General features: G+C 37.7%; 1 protein-coding gene across 3 annotated transcripts; it reads right to left on the reverse strand.

Annotated features, from left to right (window-relative positions):
* Positions 1–18,024: 18,024 nt before the first annotated feature.
* Positions 18,025–25,287, reverse strand: LOC130733311 (nonsense-mediated mRNA decay factor SMG7). 3 transcript variants are annotated; one of them, XM_057585447.1, is made up of 8 exons: positions 25,132–25,287; positions 24,449–24,560; positions 22,496–23,098; positions 22,268–22,390; positions 21,083–21,315; positions 19,053–20,974; positions 18,829–18,951; positions 18,025–18,535 (listed from the first exon to the last, which is right to left on the reverse strand). In XM_057585447.1, exons 2-6 carry the CDS (start codon positions 24,518–24,520, stop codon positions 19,075–19,077), a joined length of 2,931 nt encoding a protein of 976 aa, XP_057441430.1. In that variant the 5' UTR covers positions 24,521–24,560; positions 25,132–25,287; the 3' UTR covers positions 18,025–18,535; positions 18,829–18,951; positions 19,053–19,074. The 3 variants fall into 3 exon arrangements, with proteins under 3 accessions (XP_057441430.1, XP_057441428.1, XP_057441429.1); XM_057585445.1 differs by having other exon boundaries at positions 18,829–18,961; XM_057585446.1 differs by having other exon boundaries at positions 18,528–18,665; positions 18,829–18,961.
* Positions 25,288–26,284: the final 997 nt, after the last annotated feature.

A 26,284-nucleotide genomic window follows, 5' to 3' on the forward strand; every position in this document is an offset into this window, starting at 1 on the left:
AAGTTCATAACTCGTTCAACATCAACCACAATCATCCAAGTCTAAGTCTAACAAAGATTTCTAAGCTTAAAGTTGAAACAATTTAACCAACCACACTTTCAACAACAGAAAAGTAACATGAGCTAATTCTATATATGACATAGGATTATTCCATCTTATGAGAGTCTCGTACAAATAGCAGCCTGTTGTTTCACTGCTGCTTCAGTGCTTCTGATCACTTTATGATCCGAAGGGAAGAACCTCTTGTGCTCCATGGGTCTTCCATCCATTTGCCATTAATATGCATTGTTATGCAGAACAGTACACATAAACTTTTAGCTATGGTAGTATTATAATTTCCAAACATATATATATATATTCAAACTTTTGACAATAATATGTTATACTTTTTATGCGATAGATTAATATGTATATGTTGCCCTCACAAGCTAGAATTTTTAATTTGGATCCGTCCCGGTTGGAATCATCATCTGATTCTGTGGTTTGGACAAAATCTGACGACCCAAGAGAGGATGGCTCGGAGACTTTGTGTTGAGGGGCCTTTGAAGATGAGGCTTGCTTAATTGGTTCCTTCAATAATTGAAGAGCAGATTGAAGATTTCTTAGCAAGTCTTCTTCTGTTGAAGCTCCTGCAAGGGCCGCTGTGATGTGGGCCTTTTGATTTAGCAAGAGGCTGGTTTGCGGACTTGCATGCTTGAGATATTTCTGGTTGTTTTTGAACCATTGAATTACTTTATCCTTGTGAGCTTTGGAAGCATCAAAAGCCTTCCACCACTTGATAAGGGCATGTTTGTTGAGAATTGGTTGGGGTTTGGCTTTAAGACCGTACCTCCAAGAGAATACCCAAGAAAGGGAAAAGATTGTATAAAAGTTTAAACAATCAGGATAATTGTTAAACTCTTTGTCCCAATGTTTCAGGAAAAGATTGTATCCCTCCAGAACTTCAGGGGGAAAGATTTCAGTAGTTGGACCAAAGAAGCTCCACCAAGAATGGAACCAAATTGGAAAGGAATATTTGTTGGTCCATTTGAAGTAAATGAGCCAAGAATGCTTGAAATTTTGGTTTTGCAGGCCAAGGATTGTAAATTCCCAAGCTTTGATGTAATCCCAATAATTAAAACCTATAGGGTCAAAATTCTGGGAAAATTTTCTGTAGGTGTTTGGATTGGGTCCAAAGTCAGTGGGACGAAGGACACGGAGAATTTGGAGTGTGGAGTGGGTAATTAGGGAGTTGTCATTTTTATCCCTAAAATGCTTAATATCCACACTGTTTGTATCAACCAAGATAAACTCATAGAATCTCTGGGTTTTGTTTGGGTGGATTGGATCAAGATAACCAGGGAAAAGTTTAGTACCAATTTTATTGGCGAGGTTCCCTCCTGAATGGTCCCACCATTCTGGTTCAATCAAGGTTTGGAATTTGGAGATAGTTTTGGTCAAATATTCCGATTTTGGGTTAGATTGGGTAACTGGGCTAGATTGGGCAACAACAACTGGTTTCTTTCCATCATGAGTTGCTAAGCTTTTTGTTCTTTCAATAAAAGATTGGAGGGATTGGAGATCTAGGTCATCATCTTTATCAGCGATGCTGGCCCAAGATTTATTTGGTAAATTGATGAGTCCCTGAGGAACATTATCCAGGCCTGCTTGTTTGAAGGCAAGGAGAGTTGGAATTGATAAAGCATAATCAGCTTTGGTTTGTTTTGGTTGTGAAGATTGGTTTTGAGCAGTGGGCTCAGATTTTTGGACAGTGGGTCCAGATTGATGGGCAGTGGGCCCAGATAAGATTAAAGAGTCAGAGATTATAATACCTTTGCTTTTTTCTTTGTTTCTTCCTCTTCCTCGGGAGGAGGAGGATCCTCCTCTGGAGGACATCTTATGATCTTCCCTGCAAATATTCACGAGTGAGGAAATCAGGGAGAGAATTGTTAGATCCTTTTATATATTCAATATCGAAGTCAAAAACGCTTAAAATAGCTTGCCATCTGGCAAAGATATGTTTTGAAGCTAAGTTTTTGACATCTTTTTGTAAGATTTCTTTCGCAGATTTGCAGTCTACACGGACTAAGAATTTTTGATTAATCAAATCAGATTGAAATTTTGAAATAGATAAAACGATTGCTAAAACTTCTTTTTTGACAGTAGAATAATTCTGTTGAGCAGGATTCCAATGTTTTGAAGTAAAAGCAATAATTTGTTCCTTGTCAAAAACCTTTTGTTTCAAAATACCACCAAAGCCAATATCAGAGGCATCAGTTTCAATAATTTTGAAAGCTTGAGGATTAGGGAGATAAAGACAAGGGAGATTCTTGACACGAAGTTTGATTTGTTTGACCACATTGGTATGAATATCGGACCAAGGTGGAGGATCCTTCTTGAGTCTATCATGAAGGGGTTTGATTATGGTACTGAGTTGAGGACAGAAGTCCGCAACATAATTGAGACAACCCAGGAATCTTTGTAGTTGGGTTTTGTCAATGATTTGATCAGGGAATTTATCCGTGAACTCGATGGCTCTATTGATAGGAATGATGGTTCCTTGGTGGATGTTGTGACCAAGAAATCTGATTTTGGTTTGGAACAAACTGACCTTTGTCTTGGATACAGCCAAGCCATTCCTTTTGATTACAGAGATGTTTGAAATGTTGATCTAAAGTTTGGGAAAAGATTAGAACATCGTCAATGTAGACAATAGTGAATTTGGAATAAGGATTGAAGATTTCGTTCATAATCCTTTGGAATTCAGATGGGGCGTTCTTTAGCCCAAAAGGCATAACGTTCCACTCATACTGCCCAAAAGGAACAGTAAAAGCAGTTTTATACCTATCCTTCTCTTGCAATTGGATTTGCCAGAATCCAGATTTCATGTCGAATTTTGAAAAGACCTTAGCATCATGCAGTCTGGCTAAGAGATCTTTCTTGTTGGGGATAGGATATCTAATCCAACAAAGGGCTTGATTGAGAGGTTTGTAGTTAATAACCAGCCTAGGGGTTCCCCGTTCTATCTCAGCTTGTTTGTTGACATAGAAGGCTGCACAGGACCAAGGGCTCTTACTCCTGCGAATAAGTTTCTTTTCAAGGAGATCATTGATTTCCTTTTGGCAGAAATGAAGAAGTTCTTCATTCATTTGAATAGGCCTAGCCTTGGTTGGAATCTGTTTGTCTGAAAAATCTTTTTCATAAGGAAGTTCCACCATATGGCTCCTTCTTTCCCAAAAAGCGTTGGGTAGATCAGAACAGATGCTGGATTGAATATTTTCCAAAATATTCTCAATCCTTGATTTAACAGAAGGTTGTTGCAATTGATCCTCAATGGTTCTGTAAGAGATTTCTTCCCTGAGGAAGTTGATCTGCTTCTCCTTGTAGGATATGACGTTCAAAGTCTTATCTATGGGAGGTTCAGAGAATTTGAACAAGATAGGCTGTCCAAGATGCTGAACAGTGATGCCGTTTTCGTCAGTATTATAGGGGAAGAGCTTCTTAATGAAAGGGGTCCCTATAATGATTTTTTGACTCAAATTTCTGACTAACAGAAATGGAGTTTCGATTTCAAGACTACCATTTTTTATGATAGCTGAGGGGATTTTATACTTGATCTTTAGTCTAGATCCTTCAGCAGCGCTGAGCTTCTCAGTGGTTTTCTCAAAATATCTGGTGGGAATGAGTCCCTCCGAGATACAACTGGAATCTGCCCCTGTGTCAAAGAGGGCAGGGATTTCGAGAATAAAATCTCCTATGAGGATTTTGACATGGATGAAGAATTTCTGAATGGTGACCTGGTTAATATTCTCCAGAAAGTCTTCGCAATTGTTGTTAGGAGCAGGATTGGAATCAGGTACAGAAGAATCATCTTCCTCATAATTTCTAGTCAGTTTTTCTAAGATAAGCTGCTGACTATTTTGGATTTGTTTGAGACTTTTAACCTCAGTCTTGAGGGAATTGACTTCAGATTGAAGGTCTTGAATAGTGACGGGTTTGACCGTAGATTTCTCAAGACGCTTGAAAGTATCTCTAAGATTGAATTTATTGGTGGTTATAGGACTTTTGGGAGGCCTATCTTCAAGAGTAGACCTGAGGCGTTCCAAATAGATTTTCTTTTCCTCAGGATCAGGGATAGAATTAATGGCCCTGAAGAGAAGGTCTTGTTCATTGGTCAAAGTGTTGATGGACAAGGTATTGACGGAAGATGATGATTGAGAATCATCATTCTGAATTTGATTTAGGTCTTCAGAGACCTCAGAATCCGAAGGATTAGATTCTTCTTCATCAGAAGTTTGAATGAGGAGATTATTGATCTTGTCCTCGATCTCAGGTTCAAGATGAAGCTCAGAGATTCTCCTTTTGAGTCTGCAATACCTGCTAATATGGCCCGGCTTGCCGCAGTTGTAGCAGGTAACATCTTTTCCTTGAGAGGGTCTAGTCTCAGGAGGGTTCTTTGGAATTTGCGAAGATTGGGGTTTTGATCTAGGCTTGGGTTTCCTATGATCATTCCTGCTAGATCTCTTTCTCCATTGTTGTTTGGGAGGAGGATCTTGCTTTCTGGGTTTAGGTTTCTTGGGACAACCTTGAATTCCGAGTTGTTCGCAGAAAGTACCCAAATCCCTGCGATTCTGAGACTTCTCCTTAGTGAGTTGCTGTTGGATTTTGTCATCCTGACAGATTTTGAGAGCAACTCTTTGAATGATAGCTATGAGCTGTCCATAACTAAGGGTGTGATATGGGATTTCTCCCCCCGGATTTTGGCTTCTAAGTTTCTCACGAACTTTGTCGCCAAAAGATTTAGGAAGACCGGCCAGGAATTTCTCTTTCCAGAAGGCTTGTTGGCTGTCTTCACGGGTGTAAACCCTGGTCAGGAAGGTATCCTTATACCATCTGAAATCACCCAAAGATTTGCACTTCAGATTGGACAAAAGATCACCAGATCTGTCCTTGATGAGGGAAGGATCTCCAACAAAATGTTGGGCTATGGTAAAGATTAAGGAGTTGACAGCATCAGAGATGAATTTGCCATCTTCCATGATAGGATTACCTTCTTCATCAGTCTTGACAGCGGTCAAGATCTGATCCTTCTCGTCTTCAGTGAGATAATTATCCCACCAACCTTTGAGCTGGCCACAGAAACCAGCAACCAAGACTTCAACGATAAGAGATTCAGGACAATTGTTGGCGGTAACATAGGCAGTGGCTACCATAGTCATATTTTGGAGGATTTTGGTGATGCCATACTCGTTTTCACCATCAATATTCCATTCATAGACATTGTTGGCACTGAAGCTTTTGAAGTTTGAAGATTCTTCTAAAAGAAGATCAGGAGCAGTAGCTCTAGGATAGTAGAGCTTGGTTTCTTTTCTCCACTGATTCTTAGAATTGTGAATGACAGTATTGACCGGAATACTCTTGATAGATTGAACGTCAGACTTCATAGATTGAATATCAGAATCAGACTCAACCTTACCATCTTCAATATTATTTAAAGAAGTAGAGGTATTACGAGTAGAAGTACGAGTTTTTGGAGGAGGAGGAGCAGTAATAGTGGGATTAGAAACTGCTTCCGGAGTAGGTTCCGGAGTCTCAGGAGGTTCCGGAGTCTCAGGAATAACTTGTTTGAGAAGCTGAAGTTGCTCTACCACCTTTTGGAGGAGCTCATTGTCAGATTCCTTTTTTGCTCGAAGAGTTTGAGCCGAGTGTCTGGAACGGCTACTGATTTGAAAAGGTTTGAAAAGAGGTTTTTCAAGTTGACATCCTTTAGGGATATCAAGATTAGAAGAGGAAGGTTCAGTCTTGACCTTTTCTTTTCCTTTCTTGGAAGAGGAATCCTGCACTTGGGATTCTCCAAGAATTTGAAGATACTTATTGGTATAATTGGATTGTTCCATGAGGTCTTTGATGTCTTTACCAGTGACATCACCTTCTTCTTTCCTAGTCTTGAAGGGAGAAGCTAGGACAGGTGTAGATTGAGCTCCTTTAAGAAGGAAAGGAGTTTTAGGTGGCAGGTTAGAAAGGGTTTCTTTTCCATCCTTATGCTGCCATTTAACCATGTCAATTTGGAAGGGGTAAGATTTCCAATTCTTGTTGGCATAATCTTGAAACCATTCAAAAAAGAAGATGTTTTGCTGGGTTTTCTCAAGGAACCCATAGAATTTTTCTTGGATCTTCTTTCTCTTTTCACCCTGATACTTTGCAAAGAACCATTTTCTTTGCTGAGTCCATCGGTCAGAGTAGAAATCTGCCTTGATACTTCCTTTGTCGATGACGAATTCAGTAGTGATTGCTCCAATGAAATCAGAAGTTTCTCCAGGGGTTTCTAGAGAAGAATATGTTGGAGATAAGGTGGATTGATGATCTTCATCACCCTTGTCATAGGTAGTCTTGACAGGAGTGGTATTGACATATCCAGCTAAATGGATAGTAGATCCGTCATGAGAGAGGGAAGGTCGAGCACTAGACTCAGGCTGGTTCCTTCTAGTCATAGAAAAAGATCTTCTAGACATGGCGGATTGGAAATCATTTGAGGACGTCCTAATAGATCTAGGGATAGAGAAGGAATTTCTCCTATCAAAGATGAGATCTACTTGGCCAGATTGGTGTTGGATGATTTCACGAAACTCAGGAGTTTCAGCAGGTTGGGCTGGAGTAGCCTTTTCCAAAGACCATTTTTCTGGAAGGGTGATATCACTCCATTGGATGGTTTTGGGCACAATAACATTGGCCTTATCATAATCTGTGAGGAAGAGGGTAGTTTCTCCAGATTTCTCACAATTGGTTCGCAAGAAATAAGATTTGATAGAGTTCATTACCTTGTATTGAACCCTGTAGATCAAAGAGATTGGAATGGAATCTTCTTTCATATCAAGGCCGTGAAGCTTGATATTTAGGAAGAGGACATCAAGGATGTTTTTATCTTCCAGACTAACAGACCCCCTCTTGGTATCAGAGCCTGATGGGGAAGTAGGAACATGCTAAATATGTTAGATATAAGTTATTTCTCTGTTCTGTTCTTATATAATTAAGCACTATGGTCGGGATCTGGACTGGTAAGTACACAACTCAGCTAAACTAAAATGAAATCCTTTTTGAAGATCTCTCAGGATTATTTATATTCAGACTTATGATCATATCTGCAGCGGAGGCGTTGAAGGCAGTAAGTCCCTGTGTGGCAGTAAGTCTATATTGGCCATACTACAGATATGATATGTTAAGTTCAGAATATTTTTAATGTCCTTGTTTAGCTTTTCTTTTGTGGTGGCTTTAGTCTGATCCAGATCTATACTGCTCAACTATTAAGAACAACACAGAACCTAACCTATATTTCTAATTTATTTATCTGTTTCTATAGAACCAGGTGATGGCGATGATACTTACGGGTGAGGAAGATTTGTCTTTTATGATGCTTCGCTCTTTTTCCTCCAAGCTTTCTTTCAAATGTTCCCAACCCTCTTCTTCTTCTATCGATCATCCTCATCAATCCAATCAATTATCCAAATCTGTCTTCAAAGAAGAAATTCATTTTGAAGATATCAATCAAGATCTTGACAACTGGGAAATTCCAAAAATTTCTCATGCTGAGATCTACAAACCAAACGGATCCTTTTTCAAACGATCAGATTTCATTATCAAAACCGTTGAGCAAACCTACAAGCTCAGATCTGATGATGAAGAAATCCATCTGCTTTCCGAGAAAAGCATCAAAGAACATATCAGCAAGAACTTCAACTATCTTCATATAGGTAGTGTTCAAGTTGGTCTTAAACCCCTAACCAGGAAATCTCTTGACATCGCTGTACTCCTTTGTCTTAGGGATGTTAGACATAATCAATTCCATGACTCCCTCTTAGGAACGGTTGAAACCAGCCTGAGTAATGGACCAATCTTTTTCAATTGCTTCCCAGATCTAACTGTTAGTCTGGAAGATAAAAACATCCTTGATGTCCTCTTCCTAAATATCAAGCTTCACGGCCTTGATATGAAAGAAGATTCCATTCCAATCTCTTTGATCTACAGGGTTCAATACAAGGTAATGAACTCTATCAAATCTTATTTCTTGCGAACCAATTGTGAGAAATCTGGAGAAACTACCCTCTTCCTCACAGATTATGATAAGGCCAATGTTATTGTGCCCAAAACCATCCAATGGAGTGATATCACCCTTCCAGAAAAATGGTCTTTGGAAAAGGCTACTCCAGCCCAACCTGCTGAAACTCCTGAGTTTCGTGAAATCATCCAACACCAATCTGGTCAAGTAGATCTCATCTTTGATAGGAGAAATTCCTTCTCTATCCCTAGATCTATTAGGACGTCCTCAAATGATTTCCAATCCGCCATGTCTAGAAGATCTTTTTCTATGACTAGAAGGAACCAGCCTGAGTCTAGTGCTCGACCTTCCCTCTCTCATGACGGATCTACTATCCATTTAGCTGGATATGTCAATACCACTCCTGTCAAGACTACCTATGACAAGGGTGATGAAGATCATCAATCCACCTTATCTCCAACATATTCTTCTCTAGAAACCCCTGGAGAAACTTCTGATTTCATTGGAGCAATCACTACTGAATTCGTCATCGACAAAGGAAGTATCAAGGCAGATTTCTACTCTGACCGATGGACTCAGCAAAGAAAATGGTTCTTTGCAAAGTATCAGGGTGAAAAGAGAAAGAAGATCCAAGAAAAATTCTATGGGTTCCTTGAGAAAACCCAGCAAAACATCTTCTTTTTTGAATGGTTTCAAGATTATGCCAACAAGAATTGGAAATCTTACCCCTTCCAAATTGACATGGTTAAATGGCAGCATAAGGATGGAAAAGAAACCCTTTCTAACCTGCCACCTAAAACTCCTTTCCTTCTTAAAGGAGCTCAATCTACACCTGTCCTAGCTTCTCCCTTCAAGACTAGGAAAGAAGAAGGTGATGTCACTGGTAAAGACATCAAAGACCTCATGGAACAATCCAATTATACCAATAAGTATCTTCAAATTCTTGGAGAATCCCAAGTGCAGGATTCCTCTTCCAAGAAAGGAAAAGAAAAGGTCAAGATTGAACCTTCCTCTTCTAATCTTGATATCCCTAAAGGATGTCAACTTGAAAAACCTCTTTTCAAACCTTTTCAAATCAGTAGCCGTTCCAGACACTCGGCTCAAACTCTTCGAGCAAAAAAGGAATCTGACAATGAGCTCCTCCAAAAGGTGGTAGAGCAACTTCAGCTTCTCAAACAAGTTATTCCTGAGACTCCGGAACCTCCTGAGACTCCGGAACCTACTCCGGAAGCAGTTTCTAATCCCACTATTACTGCTCCTCCTCCTCCAAAAACTCGTACTTCTACTCGTAATACCTCTACTTCTTTAAATAATATTGAAGATGGTAAGGTTGAGTCTGATTCTGATATTCAATCTATGAAGTCTGACGTTCAATCTATCAAGAGTATTCCGGTCAATACTGTCATTCACAATTCTAAGAATCAGTGGAGAAAAGAAACCAAGCTCTACTATCCTAGAGCTACTGCTCCTGATCTTCTTTTAGAAGAATCTTCAAACTTCAAAAGCTTCAGTGCCAACAATGTCTATGAATGGAATATTGATGGTGAAAACGAGTATGGCATCACCAAAATCCTCCAAAATATGACTATGGTAGCCACTGCCTATGTTACCGCCAACAATTGTCCTGAATCTCTTATCGTTGAAGTCTTGGTTGCTGGTTTCTGTGGCCAGCTCAAAGGTTGGTGGGATAATTATCTCACTGAAGACGAGAAGGATCAGATCTTGACCGCTGTCAAGACTGATGAAGAAGGTAATCCTATCATGGAAGATGGCAAATTCATCTCTGATGCTGTCAACTCCTTAATCTTTACCATAGCCCAACATTTTGTTGGAGATCCTTCCCTCATCAAGGACAGATCTGGTGATCTTTTGTCCAATCTGAAGTGCAAATCTTTGGGTGATTTCAGATGGTATAAGGATACCTTCCTGACCAGGGTTTACACCCGTGAAGACAGCCAACAAGCCTTCTGGAAAGAGAAATTCCTGGCCGGTCTTCCTAAATCTTTTGGCGACAAAGTTCGTGAGAAACTTAGAAGCCAAAATCCGGGGGGAGAAATCCCATATCACACCCTTAGTTATGGACAGCTCATAGCTATCATTCAAAGAGTTGCTCTCAAAATCTGTCAGGATGACAAAATCCAACAGCAACTCACTAAGGAGAAGTCTCAGAATCGCAGGGATTTGGGTACTTTCTGCGAACAATTCGGAATTCAAGGTTGTCCCAAGAAACCTAAACCCAGAAAGCAAGATCCTCCTCCCAAACAACAATGGAGAAAGAGATCTAGCAGGAATGATCATAGGAAACCCAAGCCTAGATCAAAACCCCAATCTTCGCAAATTCCAAAGAACCCTCCTGAGACTAGACCCTCTCAAGGAAAAGATGTTACCTGCTACAACTGCGGCAAGCCGGGCCATATTAGCAGGTATTGCAGACTCAAAAGGAGAATCTCTGAGCTTCATCTTGAACCTGAGATCGAGGACAAGATCAATAATCTCCTCATTCAAACTTCTGATGAAGAAGAATCTAATCCTTCGGATTCTGAGGTCTCTGAAGACCTAAATCAAATTCAGAATGATGATTCTCAATCATCATCTTCCGTCAATACCTTGTCCATCAACACTTTGACCAATGAACAAGACCTTCTCTTCAGGGCCATTAATTCTATCCCTGATCCTGAGGAAAAGAAAATCTATTTGGAACGCCTCAGGTCTACTCTTGAAGATAGGCCTCCCAAAAGTCCTATAACCACCAATAAATTCAATCTTAGAGATACTTTCAAGCGTCTTGAGAAATCTACGGTCAAACCCGTCACTATTCAAGACCTTCAATCTGAAGTCAATTCCCTCAAGACTGAGGTTAAAAGTCTCAAACAAATCCAAAATAGTCAGCAGCTTATCTTAGAAAAACTGACTAGAAATTATGAGGAAGATGATTCTTCTGTACCTGATTCCAATCCTGCTCCTAACAACAATTGCGAAGACTTTCTGGAGAATATTAACCAGGTCACCATTCAGAAATTCTTCATCCATGTCAAAATCCTCATAGGAGATTTTATTCTCGAAATCCCTGCCCTCTTTGACACAGGGGCAGATTCCAGTTGTATCTCGGAGGGACTCATTCCCACCAGATATTTTGAGAAAACCACTGAGAAGCTCAGCGCTGCTGAAGGATCTAGACTAAAGATCAAGTATAAAATCCCCTCAGCTATCATAAAAAATGGTAGTCTTGAAATCGAAACTCCATTTCTGTTAGTCAGAAATTTGAGTCAAAAAATCATTATAGGGACCCCTTTCATTAAGAAGCTCTTCCCCTATAATACTGACGAAAACGGCATCACTGTTCAGCATCTTGGACAGCCTATCTTGTTCAAATTCTCTGAACCTCCCATAGATAAGACTTTGAACGTCATATCCTACAAGGAGAAGCAGATCAACTTCCTCAGGGAAGAAATCTCTTACAGAACCATTGAGGATCAATTGCAACAACCTTCTGTTAAATCAAGGATTGAGAATATTTTGGAAAATATTCAATCCAGCATCTGTTCTGATCTACCCAACGCTTTTTGGGAAAGAAGGAGCCATATGGTGGAACTTCCTTATGAAAAAGATTTTTCAGACAAACAGATTCCAACCAAGGCTAGGCCTATTCAAATGAATGAAGAACTTCTTCATTTCTGCCAAAAGGAAATCAATGATCTCCTTGAAAAGAAACTTATTCGCAGGAGTAAGAGCCCTTGGTCCTGTGCAGCCTTCTATGTCAACAAACAAGCTGAGATAGAACGGGGAACCCCTAGGCTGGTTATTAACTACAAACCTCTCAATCAAGCCCTTTGTTGGATTAGATATCCTATCCCCAACAAGAAAGATCTCTTAGCCAGACTGCATGATGCTAAGGTCTTTTCAAAATTCGACATGAAATCTGGATTCTGGCAAATCCAATTGCAAGAGAAGGATAGGTATAAAACTGCTTTTACTGTTCCTTTTGGGCAGTATGAGTGGAACGTTATGCCTTTTGGGCTAAAGAACGCCCCATCTGAATTCCAAAGGATTATGAACGAAATCTTCAATCCTTATTCCAAATTCACTATTGTCTACATTGACGATGTTCTAATCTTTTCCCAAACTTTAGATCAACATTTCAAACATCTCTGTAATCAAAAGGAATGGCTTGGCTGTATCCAAGACAAAGGTCAGTTTGTTCCAAACCAAAATCAGATTTCTTGGTCACAACATCCACCAAGGAACCATCATTCCTATCAATAGAGCCATCGAGTTCACGGATAAATTCCCTGATCAAATCATTGACAAAACCCAACTACAAAGATTCCTGGGTTGTCTCAATTATGTTGCGGACTTCTGTCCTCAACTCAGTACCATAATCAAACCCCTTCATGATAGACTCAAGAAGGATCCTCCACCTTGGTCCGATATTCATACCAATGTGGTCAAACAAATCAAACTTCGTGTCAAGAATCTCCCTTGTCTTTATCTCCCTAATCCTCAAGCTTTCAAAATTATTGAAACTGATGCCTCTGATATTGGCTTTGGTGGTATTTTGAAACAAAAGGTTTTTGACAAGGAACAAATTATTGCTTTTACTTCAAAACATTGGAATCCTGCTCAACAGAATTATTCTACTGTCAAAAAAGAAGTTTTAGCAATCGTTTTATCTATTTCAAAATTTCAATCTGATTTGATTAATCAAAAATTCTTAGTCCGTGTAGACTGCAAATCTGCGAAAGAAATCTTACAAAAAGATGTCAAAAACTTAGCTTCAAAACATATCTTTGCCAGATGGCAAGCTATTTTAAGCGTTTTTGACTTCGATATTGAATATATAAAAGGATCTAACAATTCTCTCCCTGATTTCCTCACTCGTGAATATTTGCAGGGAAGATCATAAGATGTCCTCCAGAGGAGGATCCTCCTCCTCCCGAGGAAGAGGAAGAAACAAAGAAAAAAGCAAAGGTATTATAATCTCTGACTCTTTAATCTTATCTGGGCCCACTGCCCATCAATCTGGACCCACTGTCCAAAAATCTGAGCCCACTGCTCAAAACCAATCTTCACAACCAAAACAAACCAAAGCTGATTATGCTTTATCAATTCCAACTCTCCTTGCCTTCAAACAAGCAGGCCTGGATAATGTTCCTCAGGGACTCATCAATTTACCAAATAAATCTTGGGCCAGCATCGCTGATAAAGATGATGACCTAGATCTCCAATCCCTCCAATCTTTTATTGAAAGAACAAAAAGCTTAGCAACTCATGATGGAAAGAAACCAGTTGTTGTTGCCCAATCTAGCCCAGTTACCCAATCTAACCCAAAATCGGAATATTTGACCAAAACTATCTCCAAATTCCAAACCTTGATTGAACCAGAATGGTGGGACCATTCAGGAGGGAACCTCGCCAATAAAATTGGTACTAAACTTTTCCCTGGTTATCTTGATCCAATCCACCCAAACAAAACCCAGAGATTCTATGAGTTTATCTTGGTTGATACAAACAGTGTGGATATTAAGCATTTTAGGGATAAAAATGACAACTCCCTAATTACCCACTCCACACTCCAAATTCTCCGTGTCCTTCGTCCCACTGACTTTGGACCCAATCCAAACACCTACAGAAAATTTTCCCAGAATTTTGACCCTATAGGTTTTAATTATTGGGATTACATCAAAGCTTGGGAATTTACAATCCTTGGCCTGCAAAACCAAAATTTCAAGCATTCTTGGCTCATTTACTTCAAATGGACCAACAAATATTCCTTTCCAATTTGGTTCCATTCTTGGTGGAGCTTCTTTGGTCCAACTACTGAAATCTTTCCCCCTGAAGTTCTGGAGGGATACAATCTTTTCCTGAAACATTGGGACAAAGAGTTTAACAATTATCCTGATTGTTTAAACTTTTATACAATCTTTTCCCTTTCTTGGGTATTCTCTTGGAGGTACGGTCTTAAAGCCAAACCCCAACCAATTCTCAACAAACATGCCCTTATCAAGTGGTGGAAGGCTTTTGATGCTTCCAAAGCTCACAAGGATAAAGTAATTCAATGGTTCAAAAACAACCAGAAATATCTCAAGCATGCAAGTCCGCAAACCAGCCTCTTGCTAAATCAAAAGGCCCACATCACAGCGGCCCTTGCAGGAGCTTCAACAGAAGAAGACTTGCTAAGAAATCTTCAATCTGCTCTTCAATTATTGAAGGAACCAATTAAGCAAGCCTCATCTTCAAAGGCCCCTCAACACAAAGTCTCCGAGCCATCCTCTCTTGGGTCGTCAGATTTTGTCCAAACCACAGAATCAGATGATGATGACTTCTGCTAAGTTTGTCGTCTTGTAATCATTTTTATTCTGTAATAATTCAATTTTTGTACTGTAGCAAATAGTAAAATTGACTTTTTACTGTAGCAAATAGTGCCAGTCAAATAGTACCGTCTACCGGAACTATTCAACCGGAACTATTCAAACAGTGCCCAATCTTTTCTTTAAATAGGCTCATTCTGAACCTTGTTAAGGAGAGTTTGGTAAGAGCTTAGATAGAGAGTTTAGAGAGAGAAACACTGAGAGAATTCCTTCTGTAAGTTCTCCTTCAGTTTTCCTTTCTTTCAATCTTTTCTGTTTTTAAGTTTAAGTTTTTCAGTTTTTAAGTTTCAGTTTTGTAATCTATGTTTATGTAATATATATCTTGTTCAAGTTTTATTTTCCTGTTTATGGAAGGCTGAGCCTCCTGTTTTAATTCCTGTTTTTATTTTTCTGTTTATGGAAGGCTAAGCCTCCTGTTTTAATTCCTGTTTTAATTTCTGCAATTTAATTTTCTGCAAAAAGCCCCTCCGTGGTGGCGTCCTACTTCTCTTAATCCTCTTCTCCCTCCTTCTTATTCAATAGTAAGTTTCTCTCTGTGAAATTCCAAAAATATGTTTTTTTTTTCATGAACTTACCCAATTTTTTTATCAAGTGACTAAGGTTGAGGAAAAAATAATTACTCAGATATTCTTCTTTTGGAAGCTCTGCTCAAATGATCACAAAAATCATAAAAAAGTTTTTCTTGGAAGACATGATAGAAGTAAATAAAGTAAAAAGTTTGAACTTTTTAGAGAAAGTAAAATTTTGAGGGCATGGGAGCATTTGTTTGAAGATGTCGAATCACTTAATTTAACCTTAGAGTCTCGAGTGATTAATTTCATAATTATCAATTGTAAAGATATATATGTAGAACCGAAAATGTAAAGGAATGAGGAAATTTATTATTTTGTGGGAGCAGTTAAATACTTAACACTCTAACCATACAATATATAATATAGCATATATGTATTAGAAGTGAGAAATGTTACGGGAAAATTACTCCCTTACCATTACACATGCATCAATCTCTGACTACAACTACATTCAAAATTAGAATCCATAATTTTCCTGTAGGAAAAGGAATATTTGAGATTGGGTGAAGTGTCGATGAAGATAAATGTGATAATTGCACAAAATCCGGGGCAGAATGTCGGTCCAACAAAACTATAAATGCATTTACGTGTCTATGCCCTAATTAAAGGAAATTATGATGAAGTTTATAACCCAACATTGTCACAAAAAACAGCAATGCGTGATGAAACATCTCATGTGCTGATGTTTTTCATGGCAATATTGAGGATTTTTTATAAACTCTACCAAAATATTTCCGTTTAGAACAGAGACACATAAATTCATCTATAATTGCATTGGATCTACAATCTCCTACCGGAGTTTATGCAACTATATATTGCATTTTTCTTTGTCAGACACTTCACCCAACCTCAAATCCTTTTCCCGGAAAATTCATGGATTCTGATTTTGAATATAATGCGGTTGTGATAGCTTCTGTGATAGATGGATGACGCATGTTTTGTTTGCACCTTATATGTGTCTCAGGTATATGAACCTGACAAGCTGTGACACATTCAACTCTATACATTGTTTCTCACTTTTCTTTTAAATTCATTGTGCATATCATTGTTCACAATGTGACCTATTTATACTAGTAACAAATCGGTTACATTCTTCCTAACCGACAATATTACTAAATAAAACATTTGACTATTCATAGTTACAACTCATAGGATTACCTTATACACTACCGCTTCACACGGTTTGCTTTACAAATTTACATTTGACAGGTGTTCAAACTCTTTTTAACTTGGACAAGAAACATTCAGGTGTAACCTCATTTTTTTATCTCCCTAGAAGCAATAAAACTCACAACATACAAAGTTAATAGACAGAACAAACAATTTCGAAGTCTAGCCTATAGCTCGTTACGTGTTTAATCCAGAGATTGTTTTTAGTTTATTGATGGATATTTCATAATTTTCAGGCTTTTTCTAATTTTTATTTCAATTATTCTTCTTACAAATAAAATCTCACATTTTATATTTTATACATTGACCTCTAACTCTAACGAAAAGAAAAGCTACTATAAGAAATTCAAAAAATATTTAGTTGTTAAAATTATTGAAATAAATAAATAAAATTATATATATATCATAATACAAAACAAAACGTTCATGTCCTTTTTATAGTTTTAAATTTTTTGTAAGCTTTCCCCCTTAGGGTTATTTTATACCTAAATAGCTCAAAGGCTTGTACGATTGGTGGGTGAGAGTAGGCTGCTTTCCCTTGTTATGTCTTTTTTTCTCAATCTACATGAAAGGATTGTTCTCATGATTTTTTTATCATTAATATAATATGTTTGTTCTCAAAAAACAATTGTAAGCTAAATTAAATAAAGAAATAGTTTGAATATGATTATAACTAAAATTAATAATACTTAAGGAAAACTAAATGAATTTTATAAAATACTAAGGAATATTAAATATTAAAATTGAAAAAGAAAAAGAAAAAAAGAAGTCTGTCATTTTCTATAGTTTATCTTTTATTCAACTAACTTTTACACTCCCATTGTCCCTTTTTGCAAGTCACTTTTAAGTTTTAACTAATTCTCTAGGACTAAGTAAAGAAATTATTAAAAAAAATTGTAAAAAAATTATTAACTTTTCTAGATTACTCATGAATTTTTCTCAAAAATACACTATTTCTATCTTATTAAATTATGACTGTAACTTTTGGAAAACAATCATTAAATGTTTTATTGATAATATAAAGTGACTTATATATAGGAAAAACACTCTTAAAAAGTAACTTATAAATAGAAGCGAATAAAGTACCATTTTAATATAAGAAACTTGTTATTGTAAATTTTGTTTAAATTGTGCGTCCCTGCTTTTGACTACATGATGAAAAAGTTTGATCTCCAGCATCTTCCCTTAAACATGGCTTTCATCATTCCAAGCATTTTCTTCAACTTTGAAACCTTGTCTTTTCCTCCTCATTATAGATAACCTTGTGGATGCTCAGATGACTAGTTGTTTGAGCCCGTTTCTTGCTTTGATTTAACTTCTAACACTCACAACCACTAGTTTTCCCACATTTTCATTTTTTTTTTTTAAATTAAAGAAAACTGAATATTGGCGAGGAAGATGTATTGAGTGTTCAATACTACTATATTACTGAAAATTTGCTCGATTTGCTGACTGTATAAGGAGAAAGAATTCAAACAGAAACAAGTTAAAAACGGAAAATACTGATTTTTCGAATGTGCATAAAATGAAATTTTAACTAAACCTGTTTTGCAGCAACGATCCTCTCCCCCCAGTTACTTGCAAAACAAGGTTGATTAGAAACATGTGACATTCATGGTGACAATTTTTTTAGAATGGAAACGAAGTACGTTTTTGTGTAGGAACATATCTAATTAACACATTTTTTTAGCTCAAAGATTCAGTTTTAGTTTTGTTCATTGATTGCAAACAAACTTATGCACCCGATGACCCGAATATCTTTATACGCAAGGCTGACGGCAACCTATTTTGTGTAAAATTGCTTTAAGAGGTTAGTATCTCCCCAAAAATATTTAGGAACCATTTTTTCAATAGGTATAGTGAATAATTTAACACACCAGGAGAGAAAATAGATGCAATTAAATATCATTACAGATAGATATATTCTGTTCATATAAACCTCGACATCAACAATCAAACCATCCAACAGGCATTATTTAGCTAAAAGATTGAGTAAATCCCAACTTGGCAAAAAAACAAGTGAACCGTATCTCATGGATAATGTGAACACATTATAAGAACTTAATGAAGTTGCAACCACTAAACACATGTAATTACTTGAACATGCCCCGCAACTTCAGACAACAAAAGGGGCTAGCAGAGTGGATCATTGGTACCTAGATGATGGTAATATTTCGTATAGGAGCACTGTTATGAAAATTTTCCACTGGAGAAGTGAACAAACCATAGTCATACGCACCAATACTAAAAGATAGAAGCTCCATCATGCTGGATAATCTTTTATATATCACCTTCTATCCAACCCCAAACCAGACAACGCATTTTAGTTATGAAATTTGAACCGCAAACAACATGCTTATCTTCCTTGTTCAGGCTTGAGAGCTCAGTAAAACCTGCAATAATTTCCAAGAAAATTGTGCCACTCAACAATCAATCACCAGTTTAGAAGTTGAGGAGAAAAGGCCATGATACTTGAGACTTCAAACCAGCAATATTGTAGAAGATAGTAGTATATAGGACAGGCTAAAACAAAAGCAGTAGCTCATTCAGTCAGGTATAACACGAGATGGGAATTCTAAAATTCAATGAAAGTGGATAAGTTTGCCATACAAGATTGTCCAAATTTCAAGCTGTGTTCACTACAGAATACAGATATTATCAGTGCGAAGAATAATTTGGAACTCACCTTATGTAGTAACAAGTTCCTGGAACCAAGTCTAGGCCAAAAAAACTCCAACAACATTCAATGACAAGCCATCAGAATTGGAGTTTGAATGGGCAGAGAAGGCATGGCACATTTGTAATAATCCTTCAAGGACCTCCAATATGTAATTATGTTAGATGTACAAAATTTAAACAAAAAATAAGGTATTCATCAAACAAAAGCAATGAATCCAGATCAGAACATACCATCAATATTCTTATACTGATATCACACAAAGGAATGACTAGTCCAGATTGACTGTCCTTGAAATTGCTCAGGCAGTTGAGTGGAATGCTGATTTTCTGTTGTGAGTGGTTGTTGTGGCTGCAGCTGTTGATTCTGGTGTGCTTTTAAAAGCTCAAAAGTATGATAATCTTGCCAACCATACTGTTTTCCCCCCTGCAGTGCAGATGAAACTTGTTTTCCAGGGAAGGGAAAGCAGACTGACCCACTCAATCCATTGTTACTGACTTGTTGAGGATTTGACTGAGAGTAAGTAAGAGTACTATTGGGGCCTAAATCTTTGGTTGATGCAGGATAATGATATCCATCCATCCAACTGTAATCATCCATAACTTGTTTAGGAGGAACATGGCTGAAACCAGGAGGAGGAACATGGCTGAAACCAGGAGGAGGTACATGGCTGAAACCAGGAGGAGGTCCATGGTGTCTAGAAGGTCGGCTAACAGGAGATTTTTTCAAACCAGCTTGCAAGGCTGATGATGTCTTCACAACAGAGTTATCAGTATTGATATTATCAACTTTGGATGATATTGTTAAGTCTTCAGCTCCTGAGATACCATAAAATACACCAGTGGCAGTACTTTTAGATTGCTGGATAGGAACTCCAGTTGCAGCATGGTTTGAGATTGCTACAGTTTCTTGAAGTGTCAGGTCAGGTTTCATCATGTGCCCATTCTCCAAAAACCCAAGACCTTTAAAACTGTTGGCAAGAGATATTTCTTCCTCTAACCAGCTCGAATAATGTGGCTGAACTGGTTGTAAGTGTTGAGGCACCATGCCACTAACAGAAACAGGTAAAGTAGTTTGATGGTTCACATCATTGAGAGCATTGGAAGTACAAATAGCATTAAGTTTTATATTCCCTCCGGAAGCTGTTGAAACTGACTCTAAGCCTTCATGGGATGCCCATGATGAGACAACCACTGTATCAGCTCGTGTCTCGGCCATTATAGGTTTGAAAACAATAATCTCATCATCATCCTCTTCTTCCGTATGCTGGTGGTGGTCTGGCTGAACAATTCCTGCCTTTGTCTTGTCTGCTGTATTTTCTTTCAATAGATCTTTTACATCAGGTATGCTCGAATAGGAGGCAAGAACAAAATCATCTGAAGTTAGAGGCTTCACACCAATTACAAATTTCCTTCCCTTGGAGTCGAAATATATCATTTTCTGATCAATCCTAACAACATTTGCTAAAGCCTTTCCTGCAGCTAAAATTCTTTTGGCTCGAGCTTTTCTTTCCTTTTCACCATCACTTCCAAGGGAATGCTTCCTTGAAAAATCCAAGATTGTTTGTGCAGGGAGAAGTGGAACAAATCCTCTTAACTCGAAGTCCTCCCACAAAGCAAGTCGGTTTTTAGTTTCCCCTTCTTCATACCGGCTCATGTTATTAAAGCAAGTCTCCTCCTCATTGTCTTCAATAGAAATAGCCCCAACTGAAAGTAGCTTGTTCAAGAAGGAAATACAAGAATTCCAAAATTTTGATCTAACAATTGCTTGATTCTCATCCACATCATTTCCTGCAGCAAGATCTGGATGAGATGCCAACCACTCAACAAAAACTAATATTCCTGGTAAAAGATAACTACAGGAAGGATCCTGCAGCTGCAAACATCTCTCTACTATGAAACTCATCAACTCAAAAGCTGCTGTGAATGCATTCTGAAGTAGTGCAGCACGATGTACTATTTCTGCGTAGGTTTGACCTTCAGATTCCTTATTTACATTATGAACTGTAAATATGATAATGGAAACAATTCTGACAATGGCAAGACCACTCTCAAGAATATCCATGCCGAAATTCAGCTCTTCATCTTGACCTGAAGAAAGAAGCTCACGCAGGCCATTTCTAACAAGAGAGAGTACTTCAGTGAAGTTCTCAAGGCTATCGTCATGAAATGAGAAACAAAGAAAAGGGAAAAGGTCAGAATGTATTAATCCTTAATGGTATAATTCATAAAAGGTAAGATAGAGTGTGCATCAAGATATGTGCCTTGTACGAGTGAACAAGATTCCATTCAGACGGACAAAGCGAGTGCAGAAGGACTTGTAGGTCACTTGTATATTTGATGCTCCTGCCTTTCTAGGTAAAGGTTCCACACCATCACCCTTAGTCACATGTTTGGTTTCCACTTTTCCTCTTCCTTTGCCAGCTAATTTCCCAGAAGACTCCTGGACTGCAAGAGCTTTAACGTCACCAGAAAGCTGAGAGTAACTTTGGCGATTCTATCATGGTATTATAAAATTAGATAGTTAGCAAACCAATAAAAGAATGTCAAAAAGATCAATAAATAAGGCAAAATGGCCAGCACCATACACCACAGCAATAAACAGAGGATCAAGCTCAGGCAAATTCTTCATCCCCAACAGGCAATTGCCAAATAAAAAGATTTTCTTTATTTATCAAGTTGCCATAACATTTATCAAGTTGTGAATTTCATGACGACAATATATGTTATAGAATGCTTGTAAAATTGGATGGTTCGATAGTATAGAGTCAAATGGACGTTCTTTATACATAATGTATAAAGAAAAACGAGACTTTCTTTATGTGAACATCACAGTTTTTAAGAACATTGTGTATAATTATATATTTGGGATTGTAGTTACTGAAGTCTGTTATACTAGACTCGTGCTGAGTCGGCTAGGTTGTTATAACAGCTTTAGGTAGTTGAGTAGTTACTAGGTTGTTGTAACAGACTAACAGCTGATAGGTAGTTGAGTAGTTACGCAATTAGTTTCCTCCCTAATTCTCTATAAAGCTGGTCTATGTTGTAAAATGGGACAATTCATAAAACTATCTCATGTCATTTTCTTTCTTTTCCCTTAACTTCTCACACTTCCTCAAACACTACTGTTTAGTATCACCAGTAATACATGCGCAAACTCTGCCTAACACATGTCTTAATAACATATGAAAATTAATGGACGAGCCTGTCTGAAATTTACAACTTAAACTTCAATGGATTAAGCTTTGAGTATCAAACAGTAGAAGTAGTACAAATGACCGAACTTGAAACATAATAATCGCACTTTAGGTTGCCAGGACATTAAAAGAGCACCAAAGTTGAATAGCACATAAAAAACAAAAACACAAGATATATACTTATAAAACAATGGAGAATTCTGAATATTAAAAATGTTGAGCATTTCAAAATCAAGTACATGGTCGTATTACCTTCTCAAATGCGACTATCAAATTGTCCCTGGCAGTTGTACATGGACTGTCCACAGCTAGACTACGAAAATAACGATAAATAACAGCCAACTCATTTCCAGTATATGAAGCCACTAAAGCTAGCTGAAATTAACAGATTCATCAAAATGGATTACAATAGCTATAAACCACAGTTCAAAATATGAGACGTGAAATAACCAAAACAAAACCACAAAACATGCAAAATACCTGATGGTGGGGGTTCCCACTTGGAGGCCAAATAGATGCAGCTTGTAGATAGTAACTCGAAGCTGCTGTAAACTCGCGTTTTTTGGAGTCAACCTCGCCATACAATCCTTTGTAGCGAGCAAGATCACCCAAGTATATCAAACAACGATGACAAGATATTAAACCTTTCTTCATCTCAGCAGATTTCTTTCCATCCTTCTCCATCACAACCCGATTCTCCGAGTCCTCGAAGTAACCAAGAGGAAGTCCATACTTTGCTCTGATTTTCATAATAAGATCATGGTAAAATCCAGTCGATTCTGAAAGGAAAGTCTTAAACTGCAGCCTTATTCTAGTTATCCGATCCGGTCGAATAGGACCTTTCCCACCTTGAGATGATTTAGAGCTTACAGAAGTAACAGCAGCACTAAAGTTTGCCCGTAATTCTTCAATACGCTTATAATGTAATTGCCACAGAGCACATTCAATATTGTGCTGCTGAGAAAAAACATAATCCTCAAGAATTATTCCTTCATAATTCTCACGGATCTGCATCCAAGCATTTGGATCTGATGGGACCTGCGCCTGAGATGATCTTCGGCGCTTATTCTCCAATTCAAGGTTCTAAATTAAAAATATGTATATTAGATTGCAGGGATGCCTTATGAATTCATTCCACAGGAAAAAAATTGCGTATGAGGTAATTAGAAGAACAAGTAAGCCACAGCACACAAACAACAGGATTATACATTCTGCAATCTTCACGGTTTGCCATGGTATAAAAAGCAGGTTATAACAGGTTCTAAATTTTAAACTAAATTTATATTTATAATTTCAAAACTTCACAAGTACATGCCACCAGTGTGGTGGGGTTGGCAATGGGCCCCGTGGGTGCGGGTTTGACCATTCCTACACCCAAACCCAAACTTACCACTCAAACCCAAACCCAAACCCAAATTCAATATGGGTGCAAAAGTTAAACCCAAACCCAAACCCAAACCCCTGGGTTTCGGGTTATCCGAACCCAAACCCAAAACCCAATGTGAGCACCGAACTGACAAAAAATCAAAAATATCAACCTGGAAACAACATGTACATAAGAGAACAACATGAACATAAGCTGATTAAACCTCATTATCATTCCAATACAAAGGAAATAATATAGTTCATGAACATAAGCCTACTTAGTAACTTTAAAGAAAACTCTACTTAGTAGCTTTAATAGTATATATATGAGGGTTGGTAATTACATGCATAAGACTTCGGGTTTGGGTTTGGGTTTGGGTGCGGGTTTAATCAATCCCACACCCAAACCCAAACATGTTTTAAAATTTGGGTGAAACCCAAAGAAATCGGGTTTCGCCTACAATTTTGGGTCAGGTTCGGGTTGGGGCCCGTGGGTTTGGGTTTTCTTGCCATCTCTAGTGCTGGTTGCAAAAGGCCACCTAAATTCAAAGGGACAAAAACACCAAAATATGTGACAGTACTAGGCAACAACACCAGAGGGTACTGAACTACTGATAATAAGGTATAGCACTAATTCCAAAATGGAACCATAGCAGAGACAGCAAAACCAACATTGCAAAATGGAGTTATCTTGCCATTAGTGGAAGAAGAATTTCCCCAATCAAAAAAAACTCATTATTTTAAACAGATATACGAAAATCAGGCCATATCCTCCAAATTGTAACCTACTATATATACAGAGATCAGTGTTGTCAAATCACGATCACGGACCACCGCGGTGAGCCAAAAATCCGCTATTTCGGCCGCTATAGTGGGCACTAGCGGTGTCGCGATTAGCCAAAAATCCGCTACGCTATAGCGGCGTAGCCGCTATTTGATAACACTGACAGAGATATTATAACACGGGAAAATAACTGGCAGATTAACAGAGATTCAGACAGATAAGATAAGCCCTTATTCGGTGATCAAATTCATGACCTAGTCTGCGTATACAGAGAGAGAGAGTACCTTCTCATAAAGGCGTTTTGCACGTTCCCATGATGGGGAAGCAGATTTTTTATCCATCTCAACTATCATCATGCATCAAATATTCACCGACACAACTCAAGCTACATAAAACCTACAAATCAAAAACCAAAGAAATAGGTTAGTTCCAACTTCCAAGTATCAGGTTTGAAGTAACTACAAATTGAAAAAAAAGTAACACTGTTATTCACCGAATTCCCGCGCAACCGACACAATAAGACGATCACCCATTGAATGCCCCCACTAAAAGTAAAACTCAAAACTAGAATTCAATAAAACCAATTTACCCTACTTGATGAAGCTGGTCCAAAGAGACAACAAAACAAACTCAGTACAACTACAAACTATTCAAGAATCTATTTTTTTCTATTTATCATTACAATTACGGAATTTGTGATGAAAACCCTACTCAATCAAATTCAACTTAACACATCAACTTGAATATTCTCAAAAATTGACAATTGACACCACCCAATGCCTAATTAGACAAAAAAAAAAGTGAGATGAATAGCGAAAAACGAGACCAGGTCGGTGAAATCGATACATATGAACAGATTGAAAAAACTGATCAATTAGCTTCGAAAACGATTGATAATTGATAATCAAAGCATGGCGAATTCGAAGAGAAAGAGGGAATTGTGGAAAAAGGGGAAGAGAAATCGAACCTGTGCAGTGCGAAATCAGGGAAGGTGTAGGGTTTGGTGGAGGAAGAGGCGTGGGTGGTTTGTGTTGAAAAGGATATATAGAATAGATTAGATACAAAAATATGATATGAATCAATTTCGTGTTCGTTTCTTTCTTAAGTTGCAAGCGTTGAGGGGTCAACCGACGCCGTTTAGACCTTCATGAGAAATCAAACTTTGAATCCAATTGACTCAATCACCCTCTTTGTCTCTCTTTTTATAGTCATAGTAAAAGTAAATTTGCTTTTCATCAAAATTGGGTGAATGAATAAGAATTAGTATTTTTATAAATTATATAAGTGTTTTATGTCGACAATTAATTATTTAAATAATGTGTTTTTTCAATCAAGTTGATAATAAAATCAAAAAAGAATATGTGAAGATAGCATTTGATTATGCTAATAATGAAATTAGTTAAATATGCGAAGATAACATTTATTTCCCGACCGTTAAAAAAACATTTATTTCCCTTTTATCACCTACCTCTTATGTGGTTTATTCCCCTTTATGGGGGCTTTCTTACTCTTTTTTGGTTCTTTTTCCCTTTTTTATGTGAGAGTTTTCTATTTCTTATGTAGGATTTTAAATTTTGTGCTTCTGTTAGGGTTCTACTTCTTCAATCAGGTTGTCGCGCGTGTCATTCCTCAAGTTGTCTCGGAGATTTGCGACAGAGCCACCCATTCTTCTGGCCAAAAGGCGTAGTTGCGGTGCAAAGCCAACAAGGCGTAGAAAACAAGGAGAATCAAGTATAATTGAAAAGTAGACAAAGATTGATATATGTTTAAGTAATGTAGAATTGTTCTTTTCAAGGATTCATTCCCTTTTCATGTTGGGTCTTTATATTAACAAACACTCACATCGTGGTCAAAACAGTGACAAATCTGATACTGGACAATATAACGGACACCAAAGCGACCATTTTTGCATCCAAAACAACCACGTCCCAAGCCACAACGTCCTTTATCGCGATTAGAACCATAGAATTGGGAACCAAGTTCAACCAGGGATTGTTTCTATTGATTGTTACCGAAAGAGGACAAAACCTGATTAGAAGATAACAAGGGTGAATGAGACAAAGGTACTTGAGCAACATTCATAGAAAAAGTCTTCTTGCGATGCTTTTCAAGACGTGATT

Source organism: Lotus japonicus, chromosome 1 (genome assembly GCF_012489685.1).
Source record: "Lotus japonicus ecotype B-129 chromosome 1, LjGifu_v1.2".
Taxonomy (NCBI): domain Eukaryota; kingdom Viridiplantae; phylum Streptophyta; class Magnoliopsida; order Fabales; family Fabaceae; genus Lotus; species Lotus japonicus.

What these genes read in the sequence shown, in the direction of transcription:
- LOC130733311 (XM_057585447.1), bottom strand. Translation starts at nt 24,520, where the DNA reads ATGATGATAGTTGAGATGGATAAAAAATCTGCTTCCCCATCATGGGAA. An exon ending in GTGGGAACCCCCACCATCAG is followed by an intron (nt 22,391 to 22,495) that starts GTATTTTGCATG and finishes TGTTAATTTCAG; the next exon opens with CTAGCTTTAGTGGCTTCATA. An exon ending in TGATAGTCGCATTTGAGAAG is followed by an intron (nt 21,316 to 22,267) that starts GTAATACGACCA and finishes ATACCATGATAG; the next exon opens with AATCGCCAAAGTTACTCTCA.